General features: G+C 41.1%; 1 protein-coding gene across 4 annotated transcripts in view; it reads left to right on the forward strand.

Annotated features, from left to right (window-relative positions):
* amot (angiomotin) overlaps positions 1 to 17,250 on the forward strand; it is a 35,003-nt gene that overhangs the window by 12,595 nt on the left and 5,158 nt on the right. Inside the window, exons 1-12 of one of the 4 annotated variants that reach the window (XM_055180768.2) lie at positions 659 to 1,008; positions 3,322 to 3,462; positions 4,081 to 4,144; positions 5,000 to 5,999; positions 6,751 to 7,264; positions 7,533 to 7,677; positions 9,843 to 9,935; positions 10,116 to 10,261; positions 13,142 to 13,291; positions 14,918 to 15,108; positions 16,397 to 16,776; positions 16,963 to 17,214. In XM_055180768.2, coding sequence (XP_055036743.1) covers positions 4,081 to 4,144; positions 5,000 to 5,999; positions 6,751 to 7,264; positions 7,533 to 7,677; positions 9,843 to 9,935; positions 10,116 to 10,261; positions 13,142 to 13,291; positions 14,918 to 15,108; positions 16,397 to 16,776; positions 16,963 to 17,214 — 2,935 coding nt within the window. In that variant the 5' untranslated portion in view covers positions 659 to 1,008; positions 3,322 to 3,462. Of the gene's footprint in view, positions 1 to 658; positions 1,009 to 3,321; positions 3,463 to 4,080; positions 4,145 to 4,999; positions 6,000 to 6,750; positions 7,265 to 7,532; positions 7,678 to 9,842; positions 9,936 to 10,115; positions 10,262 to 13,141; positions 13,292 to 14,917; positions 15,109 to 16,396; positions 16,777 to 16,962; positions 17,215 to 17,250 lie in introns of those variants that run through there. The other 3 variants (XM_055180767.2, XM_073871120.1, XM_073871121.1) reach the window with 3 other exon arrangements.

Below are 17,250 nucleotides of genomic sequence, written 5' to 3' on the forward strand. Positions count from 1 at the left end.
GGCTTGATCCATTGCTTTTAGGGTGTCAGGCAAGCATGATACACTCTAAAAAAGCTTCAGAGTTGTTACAGTCCATGGTTGGGTAAAATATGGATAAACCCAACCATTGGCTTGTACAAACATCAATAAACTTTTATTCAGCAGAAGTTGAACATTTCTCAACTTTTCAGCATCAACGCATGCGTCAGCCAATCAGATCGCCTTATGCAAATAACCCAGTGCAGAGCCAGCCAATTACGTTTATGCAAGACCAGAGAACAGAGGAGCATGTGTTGCGGCTGTTGGCCATGCTTCAGACAAGCCTTCCGTAAAGCGTGTAAATGTACCGTAAGGCTCCGTTTTGTACGTTTACAGGTATATAAACATAATACAATGTTGTACCTTTTGGGGTACATTGTTGTACTCTCAGGATCTATTGTGTACCTTTAAACTGTTTGTAACCCTAAAATTTAACTGGTACAAAATTGTTCCTTAAGGTACACAATATGTCCTTAGGGTATAATATTGTACCCCAAACATACAACATTTCAATGTGTTGTACACCCATAAAGGTACAAAAATGAACAATAGAAAATGTAAAATTTTGTTAAAAAAAATTCTGAGAGTTTTTACAGTTTATCAAATGAATTAAACTACAATACTTTTGCCCGGTTTTGCTTCCATTTTCAACTGTGATTTATTAGTCAGATTTGAGATATGTATCGCACACCCAGTCTCAGATAATTAGCCGTACTCATTTTAATATAAGTTAGGGAGCTAACAGCAGTAGGCAGGTTTAAAGGTGTGTAGAGATAACTGGCGCCTATCCAGGTTTACCAATCCTCACGGCCACACCTGATGGAATGCATTAGACAGTGTGTGTAGACATCAGAGTAGTCGTGTGTACTACAGAAGTATTGTTGAGCGTGTGAACGGAGAAGTTTGACTCGAGAGAAATGCTCAACGTGTAGGGGCTTTCATGCATTTAGGGACATTTGGTGGAAATCGGACTTGGTTGGACTTATAACTGTGAGTTTAATTTTTTTTTGTACTTTTCAGTTAACTGTCTTCCCATAGTTGCTCTTTACTCATAGCAATGACATAGAAGAACCATTTTGGTTCCTCAAAGAACTATTCAGGCAAAGGTTCCTTATTGTGCAACAGAAATGGTTATCTTATGGTAAATGTTCTTTATGGAACCATACAGTCAAAAGTACTTCTTCTGTGGCATTGTGAAGCAATTTTATTTTTAAGTGTATAGTGTATAGAAAACTTGTCACATTGTTTGGCGTTAGAGATTGTCAAATAAAACATTGACGAACTTCATTAAAACTAATCCTTAATCTAGACAAAAGAGCCATTGTTGAATGCTCCTTTAAAATGACTATCTACACTGTAGGCTGTTTCGAAGCCAGCAAGATAGATTAGTGTTCTTCTGCTTTTGTAGTGGTTAACAGCATGCTTGACATATTCCATACCTTAGCCGGTACTTTAACTGTAATCACATAGTGTCATTGACACAAACATGGTGAGACTCTTAGGTCAAAGCCTTTGGAAATGTTTTTTCGAGAGACCTATCTGTGGACCTTTAGGCATGTCAGATTCCCCGAATTCACTTCTGGGCACTCTGGCTGTGGAATAAACTGTTTATCTGAAACAGTCAAGGAACTTCATGTTCAGGCGTCAGCAGGCGAGAGGGGAGGAGGCATCTGTAGCCTATTTATGTGTTTGCAGAAGTTGGATGGGTTTTGGAGAGGGGTCTGGTTTATTGTGCGATTCAAATTGTTTCATAGCAGAGTGTGTAAAGGATTATCAAGCTGTCGTAGTGGGTTATATTTGAGATATATGTGAAACATTTTGTCAACTGAACAGACACAAGTGATCTTGCGAAACCTGTCAGGAAACAGTCTTTACTCTAAAGCTAAAAGATGAGTGTAAAATTATATTTTGCCAAAGGAAAAAGTGGCTTATATTTTTATCTTGCATATTTTTATCTTGCCCATTACTCTAATGTTAAACTATACTTATACAGCATTAATAGTTCATTTTCTTCCTGCACAATAGGATTGCTTTTTTAAATATTTTCATTTGTGCAATACACACTACAGCTGTGTCCCAATTTGAAGGCTGCGACCTTCGAAGGATGTATTTCCGATTGCGTCACAGCAGCACGACTGAAGGCTAGTAAGGCCGTCCCAACTCGAAGGATGCAAAATGCAACCTTATTTCTCTGCGCTGCTAAGGATAAAACGATTGGATCCTTCACAGCCTAAGCTATCCCGAGATTTATTGGGCGCCTGTAATGGCTGGATATTTAAAATAAAAAAACTTTATTAAATAAAAGTGTGTTTTTTAGCAGGAAAAAGTTTTTTTGTTACCGTTTTAGTATTATAAGTTTTGTTGTGTATAATATATTGCGTATATTTCTAATTAATTTGATAAAGTACTGTTGGTTAGTTTAATCTACGTCAACGTGTTTTTTCTGGTTCCATATTGATGTTAATAGTTGTGTTTGACACACGAAAAACGTCTTGGGTTGCATATGTAACTGTTGTTCCCTGAGAATGGAACGAGACGCTGTCACGCGTCACCCTGTCTTTGTCGTTAAGCCTCACCATTGGTTAAATTTGATATACTCATTCAGACGCACTTACCCCTGGAGTCGTCCCCAAAGTGTCACTGCAGTGACGCAGCGCAAGTTCCCTCAAAAGGTAACTGTAACAATGTATCTTAAAAAGTAACACGATATAACCTTGCTCTCACTTGAAATGTGTCCCCACATGTAGTCTTGAATTTGAGGGTATTGCACCTGGAAAGTCCTTGAAAGGTCCTTGATTTTGAAGTTAACTAAGGTGTGGAAATCCTGCATTTCTCTTTGCGGACATTGCAGGATGCATCCTCCAAAGAACGAGTACTCGCTTTCGAGGATGGGTCCTTCGAGGGACCCAGTCTTCAAATTGGGACACAGCTTACATGTAATACTACATTGTTTTCATAGAGATGTTATTATTTGACTTATGCCACACATCCTCACATCCTGTTTTTGAATTGAACTGCTGTCCTGCTCTTTCTTTGCTGATCTGGACTCAGCCTCTCTTTATAAACTTGCATGTCAGAATTCTGTTTTTTTTTTGTATTATCTAGCCACACAGCTGCCAAAGTCCCTAATGGCTATGGGGGCATAAAAAGAGCATTTCTTTTTTTGGCTGTTACAACCAGGCAACTAATGTACAGGAAAATGTACCTATCTATCACATCAAACGTTTTTAACTTAAGCCCCTTAGGTTGTCTTTAAACCCCACCCTCATTGTTCTAACGCGCCAGAGTGCCTTCCTGTTCTAGAGCGGCTTGGTGTTTGGGACCCCACGGACCGGCTGTGTGTTTTGGAGCCACTTGAAGAGCTTCGTCAGAGCAGTGACCCTGGTGAATGTCAAAACCATGAGCCAATAGTGACATACGACAGCAGCTAAAGCAGCCACACAGGTAGGTGACCTGGTCAAATGTATAGAGTAGGGTTAAGAGATTAAACATCACACAGGGGTGGACATTGTGACAAATGAAACCACATTAAGCTATAGGTTAGTTGAGTTTTGCCTTGTCATGTGTTTTCAAAGTCTAAAATTTATAACATAAACAATGTATTTGCAAAAAAAAGACTTTTGCCTAGATTCAAGGTTTGGTCCATTCCATCAAGTTAAGGTCACTGTAATTAACACAAACATCACAGTTGCTGATAAATGCCCCCTTTTTATGGCATGCATCTAAAAATTCCTGTTTTCCCTTGAGTATGCATCAAAATAGCCAGCAACATTTCATCTGTCTTAACCGTGGGGTCTTTGACCTCAGCATTGCACGTTCCTATCCTGCTTTTGTTTTTTGCCACCTTTTTCATTGGCTCTGCAGAGCTGGTTAGCTAAAAGTGAAGAATGATAGGAAGTGTAAGTATAGAGGGGATGGAGGGTGTGCCTGTATAAAATGCATTTGTTATCTTTATTTATTCTCCTGTCTTTGGCTGTCTGAGTTGGAAGGCAGCTGTACATCACTGCTCCTGTTACTGCCTTACTTTTTTTGTTCATTCATTTATTGATTTATTCACTACAGATGTTTCGGAAAAAAGCCTCGTCCTCCTTGAGAATGCGAAGAATATCAGAAAACAATAGTAAACGTAATATGTTCACCTTCATTACTTTTTAGATGGTGCAATAACTACTAAACTAAAAACTTTGTTTAAGGCCAGTAGTGGCAACCATTCCGAATTAAACTTAATTTAGTGAATAATATCCATATAGCATGTAACCTTTCATTTTGCTGTAGTGATGCAGATGCATTAAGTAGAGGTACTTAATGTTATACTAAACATATATAACAGATTGTCATTATTGTTTAGGAATGGTTTCCACCTAATGGCTTTGTTTGCTTTAACAGCTTACTATTATTTAAAATTACTCTGTGTGATTTGTAAGTGTCTACAGCTTAAGCCTACAATAGGGAGATGGGACAAGTTTAAAGCTTTGGGTAGTCATTCGACTCAAGTGCACTGCATGTTAAAAAAATCGAGACATTGAACAATGATACAGCGGTAAATGTAGGGTATTGGTATGATCGTCATTGTGGGTGGACTTTAGCACCTTGACCTCTGGGCACTTAAAGTAAAGTATAATTCAGTTTCATTAATTGCTAATTTACAGTTTAGTAGTTATTACTTGTAATTAAATATTACCTTAAAGGTCAGGTTTAATGTGAAAACTGGTATAATAAAATAGTTACTTATTTTAGTTTATTAAACAATGTTTGCCCAGATGTCAACGTGTGAAAAGTTTGGGACAATTGGGGTGTGAGATTTCAGGCATATTTCTAAGCACATGCAGAAGACTCGTCAAAGTCATTAAACTAATTTCGATTCGTTTGCAGCTTTTTACACTTAATTCTTGGCACCATCCTGGCGTTTTGTGGTGGTGCAGCCTATAATATTAGTTAGTGTATAAGGTTATCACTCATTGCCCATTGGTGTTTTATGCAGGGAGTGTGGACCGCACCCGAAGCTCCTCCTTCCATGAGGTGCGCAGGTCAAAAGAGCTGGAAATGAGGGCAGCAGCCTCACTTTCAGAGGACACATCGGCTAGCAACAGCAGCGGAAGTGGCCACACTGTTCTACAGCGCCTCCTACAGGAGCAAATGCGCTATGGCGAGGGACGCAATTACCTTGCTCTGCAACAGCAACAACAGCAGCAGCAACAACAACAGCAGCAACAGGGCCCAGTAAGTGGTTACCCGGGCCCTGGCAGTCCAGGGGACGAGCACTCGATGGTCCCTCACATTGCAAGGCAGGAGCCTCAGGGCCAGGAGCTGCAGGCCGACAACGGCATGGAAAAGCTGAATACGCGCAATGCAGGAGGAGGAGGCAGTGCGGGCACAGGGTCAGGTGCTGGAAGCTGTTTGAGTGGACAAGGGCCGAATCCTGAGGACCTTCCTACTTACGAGGAAGCCAAGGTGCAGTCGCAGTATTTCCGTGGCCACCAGCCTCAACAGCCTCAACAACTACCCCCATCAGTAGGTGCTGCATTTTATGTGACTGGTGTTAGCAACCCTAAGGTGCGACCCCCAGAGGGGAGGGCAACGTTGCAGAGGGTGATTGGGGGCAAAGTGCACCAAGATGATGGACTCAAAGATCTAAAGCAAGGTCATGTGCGTTCTCTAAGTGAAAGACTGATGCAGCTTTCATTGGCAACCAGTGGAGTCAAGGCTCATGCACCTGTTACCAGTTCTCCACTTTCCCCCCAACTGCCTCCACCTGGACTGCCAGGAGACTACTATAAACCCTCTGGTCCCCCACACAGGGGTCCACCACCAGACTACCCTTTTAAGGCAATGCCCTCTCCACCCAAGCAACAACAGCACCATCAGCCTCCACACCAGGAGCCTGGACACTTCTACCCAGACCACCGTGCCACAAACCAACCCTCCAGAGCTGACCTACCCCATGTCCGTTACCAGCCACCACCCGAGTATGGCTCTTTCCGGTGAGTTTACATTGAAGGCTTCAAAGAATGCATGGGAACTGAATTATTTTGACACATACAGGTGAAATCATTGCTCTTTAATTGTTGAAAACTTTCAAGTAATGAGTCTTAAACAGCCCTTCCCTACAGTGCTGGGACTTGTTGTCAGGCGTTATGGGAAAATCCAGTTTTGCCTGTTTCGTTGACCTCAAAGCCAGTGTTTGGTATATAGCAAAAGAATGCATATAGAATACTTGCAATCATGTACGACATGTCACAACATGACAGTTTCTTCATTATGTTGTAGAGGAGAACCAGGAATGTTGACCATTAAAAATATTTGTATGAACGGTAGAAATACCTCACATAGCTGCCACATTGGGCGAGTCATTGTTTCCCAACAACGATTAAATCTTTTGAGACAAGTCGTTGATGATGCAATTTCTATATCAGCTCAATTTATTTGTCGCTCGCTGAGTTTTTCATGCGGGTACCCACCTGCTGGTCTCCCTGGAGGCGGGGCATGGGTTTGAAGACCCTAAGCATCCCACCCTCTGCAGCAGTGGCAGGGAAATCCGATTGAGGTTTTTCCCTTGAAAACTTTGATGGACTGCTTACCTGTCCAGGATGTTTTCCTGTTTTCTGCACTAGATATACTATTGGGTAGACAACAGCACTCACTGAGAACCTACATACTGGTTTTGCTTTAAATTTTGAATTTGATATTTGTAATCTATCCAAATCTGAATATTTATTGCTCTGTCCTCATTAGGTCAAATAAAGAGAGTTCAAGTCATTCTCAAAGGTCTGTCCATCAACACAGCCCCTCATCTTCCGTTACGTCAGGAGGATCTCTTTCCCGTGCACAGGCTTCCGCTCTCAGCAGCATCTTGGCATCTTCTCACCATCCTCCACCTATGGGCCATCAAATAGAACCACCCTATCCCATGGGTGCACGAACCCCGCAGGGTCCTGGCTCCCACCAAGGCGATCCATACGGCCCAGGACACCCTCCCCACCAGCGGAGCCACGGATTTCCTCATGATCCTTATGGGTCAGCTCCCAGGGGCTTCCATATGCACCAGCATCAGCAGTACCACCAGCAGGGTCAACAACAGCAGCAACAGAGTCCAGGACAACACTACCCCCATCCACACTCCATGCAGGGGGATCCCTACGCCATGCTAGCACGGGCCCAGCAGATGGTGGACATGTTGTCAGAAGAGAACCGATTACTCAAACAGGAGCTGGAAGTGTGTGGAGAGAAGGTGTCCAAACTGCACAAGGCAAGTAGCTCTTTGAATGTTCACTTTATATTGTTTTGGAGCATAAATACCAGTATATCATCATATCCAAGACAAAGCAGACATCTCAAAGTTGCCTTTTTTTGGAAGGGACTAAATGTGCAGAAAATAATGCAATGCAGTTATAATCCATGCTTATATGCTGAGAAAGACTCTTTGCTTACGTGCAGGACTTTGTATACAAAAAACAGACTTTATATTCTCCTGTTTCAACAATGCAGCAATGTAATGGCATATTTTTGCCCTGCAGATGGAGAATGAGATTCAGATTGTGTCCGAAGCTTACGAGAACCTGGCTAAATCGTCCTCTAAACGGGAGGCTCTGGAGAAGACCATGAGAAATAAGCTGGAGTTGGAGGTGCGCAGGCTGCACGACTTCAACAGAGACTTGAGAGGTGAGAACACGGCGGGATAATTTAAGAGAGTAATAGAAGCACTACCCGACTATTATAAAGGGAGTGTTCATAAATTGTACTTAGTTACTATATTAGGTTGTATAATGGGTAAGCACCGACTTCAACACTTACTCCAAAGCATCTTTTTTTAGATTGCACCAAGTTTTAGTTTAACCGTATGTGTCACATTGATAGCATTTAGTCATTTTTGAGCAAAGCAACAAGGCCCTTTAAAATAAAATGAATGGGTCAGAGCTTGATTGGGAAATCAACAAGGGTTAAGTTAGAAATAATTGAAAACGGGTCGTCGAATTATTCATTTAAATACATTAGTTGTCTTAAACTTGTTAGACAAAATGAATCTCAAACGACTTTTTTAGTTTTATTCTATATAATTAAATCCATTTCTTGCCATAAACATAGCTATAGGAGCTGGCATGGTGTTTAAAAGAAAATAAAAAAATGTGTGTTGTCCGACTCCACCTCTATAACCACCCACATTTTGCCGCTTTCCGCACGTCTCCTATTGAAAATGAACTAGACACTCATGACTGCCGCATACCGTGTGAAACACATCTCATTTAAAGCCTCCGCTGCCAATTCCAGACCTGGAACTACTTCATAGGTGTGTGTTTACTGAAAGATAACATGAAGGATATGAAGCATTCACCCCCATGATATAAACAAACGATATTCTCCTTTTCATGTTTATAGTTGATTATGTTGAAGGGTTGCGAGTTACAACATTATAACCTCAAGATTTTGTTGAACATTAAGTGAATACAAATCAGATGAGGGTCACACTACTTGTACATACTACAGTTAACAAGAGCATTGAGGTGGTCCCATTTTGTTATTCGGAGAGCCTTTGTATTCTTCTCCAGAGGTCATGGCTTTTCAATTTTCATTCACTTTGCTTTCTTTTGTCTGATGTCTTACGGCCCTGTGCAGTATCTCTTTGAGTTCAAACCAAAGCAGCGGTCTCTGTCTCATTTCTCCAGTGCTGTCAGCAGACCCGCTTTGCCCGAGTCTGGCCACTGCTACAATCATGACTCTGTGTTCTTTAGTCCAGCAGAGAAATCCTGATTTATGGCAACGTGCCCAGACTTCAAATCCACAGGGAGCTTCCACAGAGTTTTACAGCTATTTTTTTCTTCCCTCCCTTGTCCCTCTTTTATTTTTTTTCAGTGTTTCTCATACTTTCTGTGCTATGGACATAAAATAGGAGAGGTTTGCTTTACTTTTCTAAGTAAAGAAAGCAACATGACTGAGATTTAGACCAGAACATCATAGGTGTTTGCCATTAGCCAGTATGCAACCAGCCAAACAGCCTAGCAACTAGCTAGCAGTGCCCTACTAACTTATCAAAACACCCTAGAAACTCAATAGAAATATGCTAAAAGTACTCAGAGGACCTTAGCAACCACACACACAAAACCACATTTTCCAAACCCATTTTGCAAGACGAGCACCAGTCAAATTTTTTACAGAAAATGCAAAACTTTTATGTTTTTATGTAGATTTGAATTTGTATTAAAAGGAATAAAGACATGAAGAAAGAAGGCATTTGATTCTGGAATGCTCATCTCACAGTCTGGTTGACTTTACGCAGAGGGAAATATTGTTTTAACGTTTGGCCCACTTCCTTGACGAATGGTTCGCCATTGCAAAAAACAGCAACCATGTGATATAATGGCCTTTTTATATGGGCCAGTTTTTGACGACAACATGTTGTGAATTCTGTCAAGACCACTCTCATGTAAAATGTTTGTTAGATTTTTTGTTTTCCAATTTGCTGAGCAACCGGTCTCAATAGTATTTTATTTATGAGATGATTCCTGGAATACGAGCAACATTATTTCTCCCGGAGGGACGGAGAATATCGCATGACGCATCTGTTAAAATAATTCTAGTTATTGAATGTATCAATTACAATACAATGCAAAAACACTTTTTTTAGGATTAGCACTTGGGAAATAGCCAAAAAATAATAAGCACGTTAATGAAATGCTATATAAAGTTTAGCATGAATACTGTTTGACATCCTGTGGTTTTGGTATCCAACTTATTTAATCTTTCACACATGGATAAACTTAACAAAGCCGTGTCAGATTTTTACCACAAAATGATGGGAAAGTATTATAGTGTTTTCTTTCTTTTAACAGAGCGAATGGATACAGCCAACAAGCAGTTAGCCGCTAAAGAGTGCGAGGGCACCGAGGACAATCGTAAAACTATCTCTCAGCTTCTGGCTCAAAGTGAGTGGACTTCTACATCTGGAGGAAATCTAGAAATCTCCCTGAAGCCAAAGAGATGCACTTTAATTATTTGCGACCTTGTTTTGAATGCTTTTGATTTGTGCGTATGAACATTGGGTGAGATATTTAGGAAAGAAACTCGATATCTAAAGAATGACTTCTTTTCATTTTACTTATCAGATAAAGAAACCCAGAGAGAGAAGGAGAAGTTGGAGATCGAGTTGAATTCACTTCGCTCCAACAACGAGGACCAGCGCAGGCACATCGAGATCCGTGACCAGGCCTTAAATAATGCCCAAGCCAAAGTGGTCAAACTGGAGGAAGAGGTAAATATCCTTATTGTTTGTAAAGTCTTTGCATTTCATGCTGTAAATCAGTGGTCACCAACTCTGTTTCTGGAGATCTACTGTCCTTCAGAGTTCACCTCCAACCCCAAATAAACACACCTGAACTATTTAAGCTTTTCATGGCTACCTAAAAATGACCTGCCTTAAAAGGTTTGGAGATAAAGTATGCAGTAGGGGAGATCTCCAGGGACTGGGTTGATGACCCCTGGTGAGGCCTTAGTTATATTAGGTAATTTAAGCTGTTTTTACAAAGTATTACATTACTGGTGTGTATCTTGAGATGAAACAATGACACTGATATATGTTAAGATATGTCAGTGCAAGATGTTTTTAAATTTAGAAAGTTCAAACATGCATTTTAGTTTGGATCTAGGATAAGCCTTTCTTTGAAACTGCCCCATATCTCTCTTTCAAAGCTTCAAAAACTGATTTAGTGTACTGTAGATGATAAAATCTCTTGATTTGTATTTTTCTCCTCTGGCTAAGGAGTTGCTGAATCATACTGCCATCCAGATACAGGACTGTTTGCCTGTTTAGCATCCTTTTTCTGGAAAGTTTTCAGACACACAAGTTTAATTTTGAAGAATACAAAGAAACTTTTGATATAGAAGATGGTTGTGTCTATTTTTTTACTAAAGAAAACATTGAGTCAAGACCAAAGGGCAACCTTCTGATCTCTCTGATGAATGACTTACTGTGCGTTTACACCAGACAAAATTAAAGCGAATAAATCACGTTATTCGCGTGCTTAAACATCTCAAATGAAGTAAAGAGCATTTTTTACAACTTACCAGATAGTGTTGGGCAATATGCCCCAATTTGAGATCGTCCTATCTTTAGCCTGTGAGACTGCCGATACACGATAGTATCGGGGGGCGGAGCAGTAGTTTACTCATTTATTTATTTGTTCATTTTTACTCATTTTTGACAAGCCACTTGATTGGTGGACAAAAAAAGAACACTGTCATGACCGCAACCTTCTTAAAACTGATGCCATTAATCCATTTACGTCATTAAGTCCAGGCGCTCTAAAATTTCCTGCATGCTAGGGAGTGGAAACAACAAACTCACTGGTTTAAACCCTCTGCATGCCTAACAACCTCTCTAGTGCAAGGAAATGTCAGAGCCGCGCATATTACAAGTTCAGGTGCTAGGCGTAGCCGCGCACATTCAGGTTTGAGCAAAAAAGGTCCAAGATGCGCACATTGAGTCCATGTGCGTGCGAGAAGGAATCTGCGCGCATTACAAGCTCTCTCGCATAAGGTGAAGCCCACAAACCCTCTCATGCGAGAAAAAACACGCAATGCGCATGTTAATGTGAAAATATTAATAACTATCACCAACTATCGTCATGAAAGCCCGCTATTAGCGATATGTCTGATGATCGTCGATACACGACGATACCATCGTCTATCGGCACAACCCTATTACCAGATGGTCCGACCTCCTCGCTAACTTCCTTTCAAGCAAGATCCTTCATATTACTGTTTTTATAAAAGTACGAAGATGTGTCGTACTGCTTCTGGTGTCCATATACAGCGACAATGATTTTGTCTTTTATTGTTGTTTCGTATTTCTGCCTCAGCTCGCTACTTTGTAATCACGACACTACTACAGCAAGCTCTTGATAGGTTAACGCAGCACAAATATCCACCAAATATTCTTCAACTTGCGCGATTTGCGCGTCAAATGCCCAAAACCCTCAATTCGTGCCGCATCATCTGCACGAACTGCGACATTCGCACTGCAGGATATCTATCGTGTCTTTGCATTGACTTGGCATGTAAATTGTTCACGCTTAAAGCTTCATTTGCGCCTGGTATGAAGCTACCATTAAACTGCAATTTATTGACTCGCAGTTAAAAGATGCCTCCAAAAGGGAGTCAAGAAATAAAAGTGTTTACAGCCTGGTATGAAAAGTGTTTTTGGTCTATTTGTTTTTTGTAACTTGTCCGTTTAAATAATATTAAGCCTTAAAGTTCTGCATAATTAAGGGCGTGAACTGCTGCTGCCATCACTACCATCAAGTTAGCCGGGTGTGATTTTAGCAACCAGCCAATTCAGCTTCACCCACGTCCCGCCTCTTTACCCATTTTGGATTATCCGCGAGTGATGGCGACGGCAGGCCCCGCCCACTATTGGCTCTAAAAAGCTCTTCTCAAACTGTCACAGTGACGTCACGCTCCATATTTTTTACAGTCTGTGGTCACGACTCACATTAAGCACTGTCCTGTTGGTACGACATCACAATGTTTAATCTCAGCCTTTAGAAGTTTTTTGAAGTCCTTCCTAATGACTCTCAACAGTTAAGATCTAAGCTCAAATGAACCGTTGGCCACAACCTTCTCTGAAACCACACGACCTCTATTCAGGCCAAAAAAAACTTCAATAGAAGAAAGCAAGAAAAAAATCTTTCAAACCAAAGTAGCATTGACTGCTCTGAACTGAGCGTTTGCAACAGTTGGAGTCTTTGGTCAAGCTCCTCTGGTGCACGTCCATATGGCCTTTTGGCCCGCGCTGAACGGGACGCGTATCTCCCGTCCCAAAATGCACCGGGCCACTCCGCTTTTGTTCTGTCCTGTAACAAACGCTCGCTTGTTCCCCTAACAAAGCCCCTTGAGTTGCCTGCCATGAAAGGACTTGAAGATGGCTGAATTCTTGCCCTCTACACCCACCCTTTCCAAACGAGAGCCAAATACTTCTGTGCTCTCTGGTCCCCCCGAGCTAAATTGGGGCATTCATTTTGGCTTCAATTATGGCTGTCGGTGGTTTTCAAAAATGCAGAGAAGGGAAGGATACAATGGGGCATTGTGAGGAGGGAGCAGCGGTGTCTGACCTGTATTTTTTATCTGTGTTTAGCTGAAGAAAAAGCAGGTGTATGTAGAGAAGGTGGAGCGGATGCAGCAGGCTCTTGCCCAGCTTCAGGCTGCGTGCGAGAAGCGAGAGCAGCTGGAGCATCGACTGCGCACACGGCTGGAGAGAGAGCTGGAATCTCTTCGCATGCAACAGGTACAAGACACAATTATGCGCATGCACATGTATGTCTGATTTACACAGAAGTGAATCTTACCAAACCTGTCACCAAATTCATATTTCATTCCAGTCAAAATTTTGCATATGAAGTTTCTTTTGTACAATGCAAAAATGACTTTCAGGATTTTTTGATGTATTTTCTTGATGAGCAAATGACCTAAGAAAATAAGTTAAACAAAAACCATACTATTTAAGTAGATTTGTGCTTAAAACAAGCAAAATATCTGCCAATGGAATAAGCTAAATTGATTAATAAAGTGTTTAAGATAAAAAAATATTTTTTTTTTAAATTTATTTAAATGTTATGTTTTTTGTCTAAAAACTAAACTTTTTTTCCTTAGGTCATTTTGCTCATCAATCTTGATTTTAAAGTTTATAGATATTTGTACTGAAAATAAGACAACTACTAAGTAAGAAAGTTTGCATTGTGATTATTTATAAGACAATTACGCTTCAAAGTTTCCAAGCATCTTTAGGCATTTTATATTTGAGGTATTTTTTTAATGCAACAGTAAAGCTGTCATGGCATACATGTCTTTCTTTGGGGGGGGGGTTGAAATATGACCTGGACATGTTTCAGGTTTTGTGAGATTCACCCACTCTAGCTGACAAAGTCAAAAACTTGAATCATTCAAAGCAATTCAGTTTCAATGTGCATGTATTGTATCGATGTGCCATATACTCTGCTGTGTTTCCTCTTTATGAGCTCGTGTATTCACACATACTTTCAGTTTAAATACACCATACATCTAAAAATCCTCTTCCTGTGTATCCAGTCTTGTGTCCTTACTATAAACTGGAGGAAAGGTTGTGCATTGTATGTTTTTGTATGTGTGAGAGAAAAAGAGAGAGAGAGAGAGACGAGGAGGAGCAGCAGACAGCTGTATTCTTCATTATGGGCCAGGACACGGCACATGCTTCCTCTATTTACATTTAGTCATTTAGCAGACGCTTTTCTTTTATGCTGTTTATGCCATCTGTACCCCATTTACACTGCACTTTGGTCCCAGAAAATGTCCATAAAATTGGCAGAGAGGCTTCTGCGTTAACACAAACGCGTCCTGTTAATGTTCTGGGATCACTCCCATAATAAGGACCTAGTAACATTGCCGTAATGTTTTCACGTACAACATTCTGTGTGAACAAGAGGCAGAAACAATGCCGTAAGGGGCGTGCCATCGCAAGAAGAAGTTATGGTTCAGCTGTGCAGGACTTTAAATACGTTGTCTTTACGGGATCTTTGTTTTATGTCTGTGAATGCACGCACAGATTCCAGAAAATCATTGGCAGTGTGAATGAACCAAAAATCAAATGATCCTGGACACTTTTTCTGTGTATTTTCTGTAATATCATTTGAAAGAAATTATCACATTTGAATCAATTACATAGCAATGAACTTGAATATATTTATTGGGAAAATAGACATTTTAGGTCTAAGTTTTATCATTAATTTTCGGTATCAGTGAAATGGATGTATTTATAATGAATGTTTCTCATGTTTTGACTATCTTGAACAATCTGTACCCTCCTAAAACATATGAGGTTGAACCTTATACGTGTGTTGTAAACTCGTAAACTTAATTCTATCTTTCTTTCACACAGAGGCAGGGTGGCTCTCAGAACACAGTTGGTCCTGAGTTCAGCACAGCAGCTTTGATGGAGCATCTGAGAGAAAAGGAAGAAAGGATTTTAGCTCTGGAAGCCGACATGACCAAATGGGAGCAGAAATACCTGGAGGAGAGCGTCATGAGACAGTTTGCACTGGACGCTGCTGCTTCTGTGGCCACACAAAGGTACTTTAGTACGCTACTGTACACTTGAACCTACACCTCCTCAAGATTATCATGAAAACTACCAGTGACAAATATGTTTAATAAAATTTAAATTAAATGAATTTATTAGTAAAACAAAAATGGATTATATTGACTGTTATACTGTAAGTCTGATATTTTTTAGGGGTCATTCACCCAAAAATGAAAATGAACACAAAGATATTTTGAGAAATGTTTGTAAACAAACCAGTGGCGGCTCGTGACTGCTCATCCGAGGGGCGCTAATTCAAAATAAGTGTTCGGAGTGTCATGTATGTGGTTCCTTTTCCAAAACATGTGTCTTGCGCCCCGAGAGATCCCGTGTGCACCACATGCTCCGCCAAAACAAGTGCCCGCTGCACACACGTCAACACCGTTCACAAACTACAAGCAAGACACTCCCTTAACAGTAAACTTTGATTACGCATGAGATTATGCGAGTATCTGGCAAACGCGAGCGTCTCTTTTATCATAAACCCTTTGGGCGCGTCTGCAGCAGGCACTTATTTTGACAAGACACGTGATGCACATATCACTCAACGCGCAAAACACATATTTTGGGAAAGGAACCACACACATGACAAGCTACATACATGTTGTGATGAACTTCGCATCGAGCGCCCTCGAAAAAGGAAGTCACCGGCCACCACTGAAACAAGCCGGTCGGGGGCCCCATTGACTTCTATAGTAGGATAAAAGAATACTATGGAAGTCAATGGGGATTCTGATCGGTTTGGATACAAACATCCCTCAAAATATCTTCCTTGGTGTTCATCAGAACAAGGAAATGTTTGCAGAGATGGGGAAATGATGACAGAATTTTCATTTTTAGGTGAACTATCCCTTTAAAGGGGACATATCATGAAAACCTGACTTAAAAAAATTTATTAAATTCAATGAATCATTTTTTTCAATGTACAAAGTGGCAATTTTAACATGTTATAATAAATTATCTATATGGTATTTTGAGCTAAAACTTCACATACATACTCTGGGGACACCAAAGATTTATTTTACATCTTAAAAACGTCTTGTGAAATGTCCCATTTTAGTGTCCTTGTATGTAACAACTCTTGGAATGCTGAAAGAACACAAAAACTAATAGTGAAACTGAATAAAAATGAAACCAAAATGAGTGACTGTCATTACATAAAAATGAAATTAAAAGTATTTATGCATCACTGAAACTAACTAAAATTGAAAATCAAAATACAAAATAAACATAAAATAAAAAATATATATTTAACTTCTAATGTCTCACCGTATCCAGAGACACCTCCTCCTCCATCATCAGCCACTCCCCCAGCAGCAGCTATGACACTTCGGTGGAGGCGCGCATCCAGAAAGAAGAGGAGGAGATCCTCATGGCCAACCGTCGCTGCCTGGACATGGAGAGCAGGATCAAGAACCTGCACGCTCAGATCATAGAGAAAGACGCCATGATAAAGGTTTTGCACCAGCGCTCGCGTAAAGAACCCGCCAGCAAGTTAGATGCCCCGGCCATGCGGCCCTCCAAGTCTCTGATGTCCATCGCCACGGGAACTGGCAGCTCGGGCGGCTCCGGACTGTTGTCGCACTCGCTGGGTCTCAGCGGGAGCAGCCCAATCACAGAGGAACGGCGGGAGGACCGCAGCTGGAAGGGCAGCCTGGGTGAGCAAGATGTTGGATAAATATGAACTAAACTTTATTCAATACATTTGTATATTACAAATATTAGAAGTGCTACATGCACATGTCCAGCACGTTGCATGGTGCTGTTTGTGAGCGCATTGCTTTGCTATGTCTCGTAAGATGAGTTGAATTTAACCCTATACATGCATTTTTCTGCACATTCAGGTGTTCTGTTGGGACCAGAGTTCAGAGGAGACTCCCTGAGGACCGAGTCCATCTCCTCCTCTCCATCTCCAGTGCTTCCCTCCACCCCTATGCCAGCCGCCACACACTCAAAAACCGGCAGCAGGGACAGCTGCACCCAGACGGAGAAGGGTCAGGAGACCAGCAAGCCGAGCACGCCCGCCCTGCAGAGCGTAACCTCACCTAGCCGGATCAGCAGCCCGAGCCCCGTCTACATACCTGACCGGATCGCCGGTAAAGTCTTTATCCAAAAATTGATGTGCTTGACAC

This window comes from Misgurnus anguillicaudatus, chromosome 9 (assembly GCF_027580225.2).
Source record: "Misgurnus anguillicaudatus chromosome 9, ASM2758022v2, whole genome shotgun sequence".
NCBI lineage: Eukaryota > Metazoa > Chordata > Actinopteri > Cypriniformes > Cobitidae > Misgurnus > Misgurnus anguillicaudatus.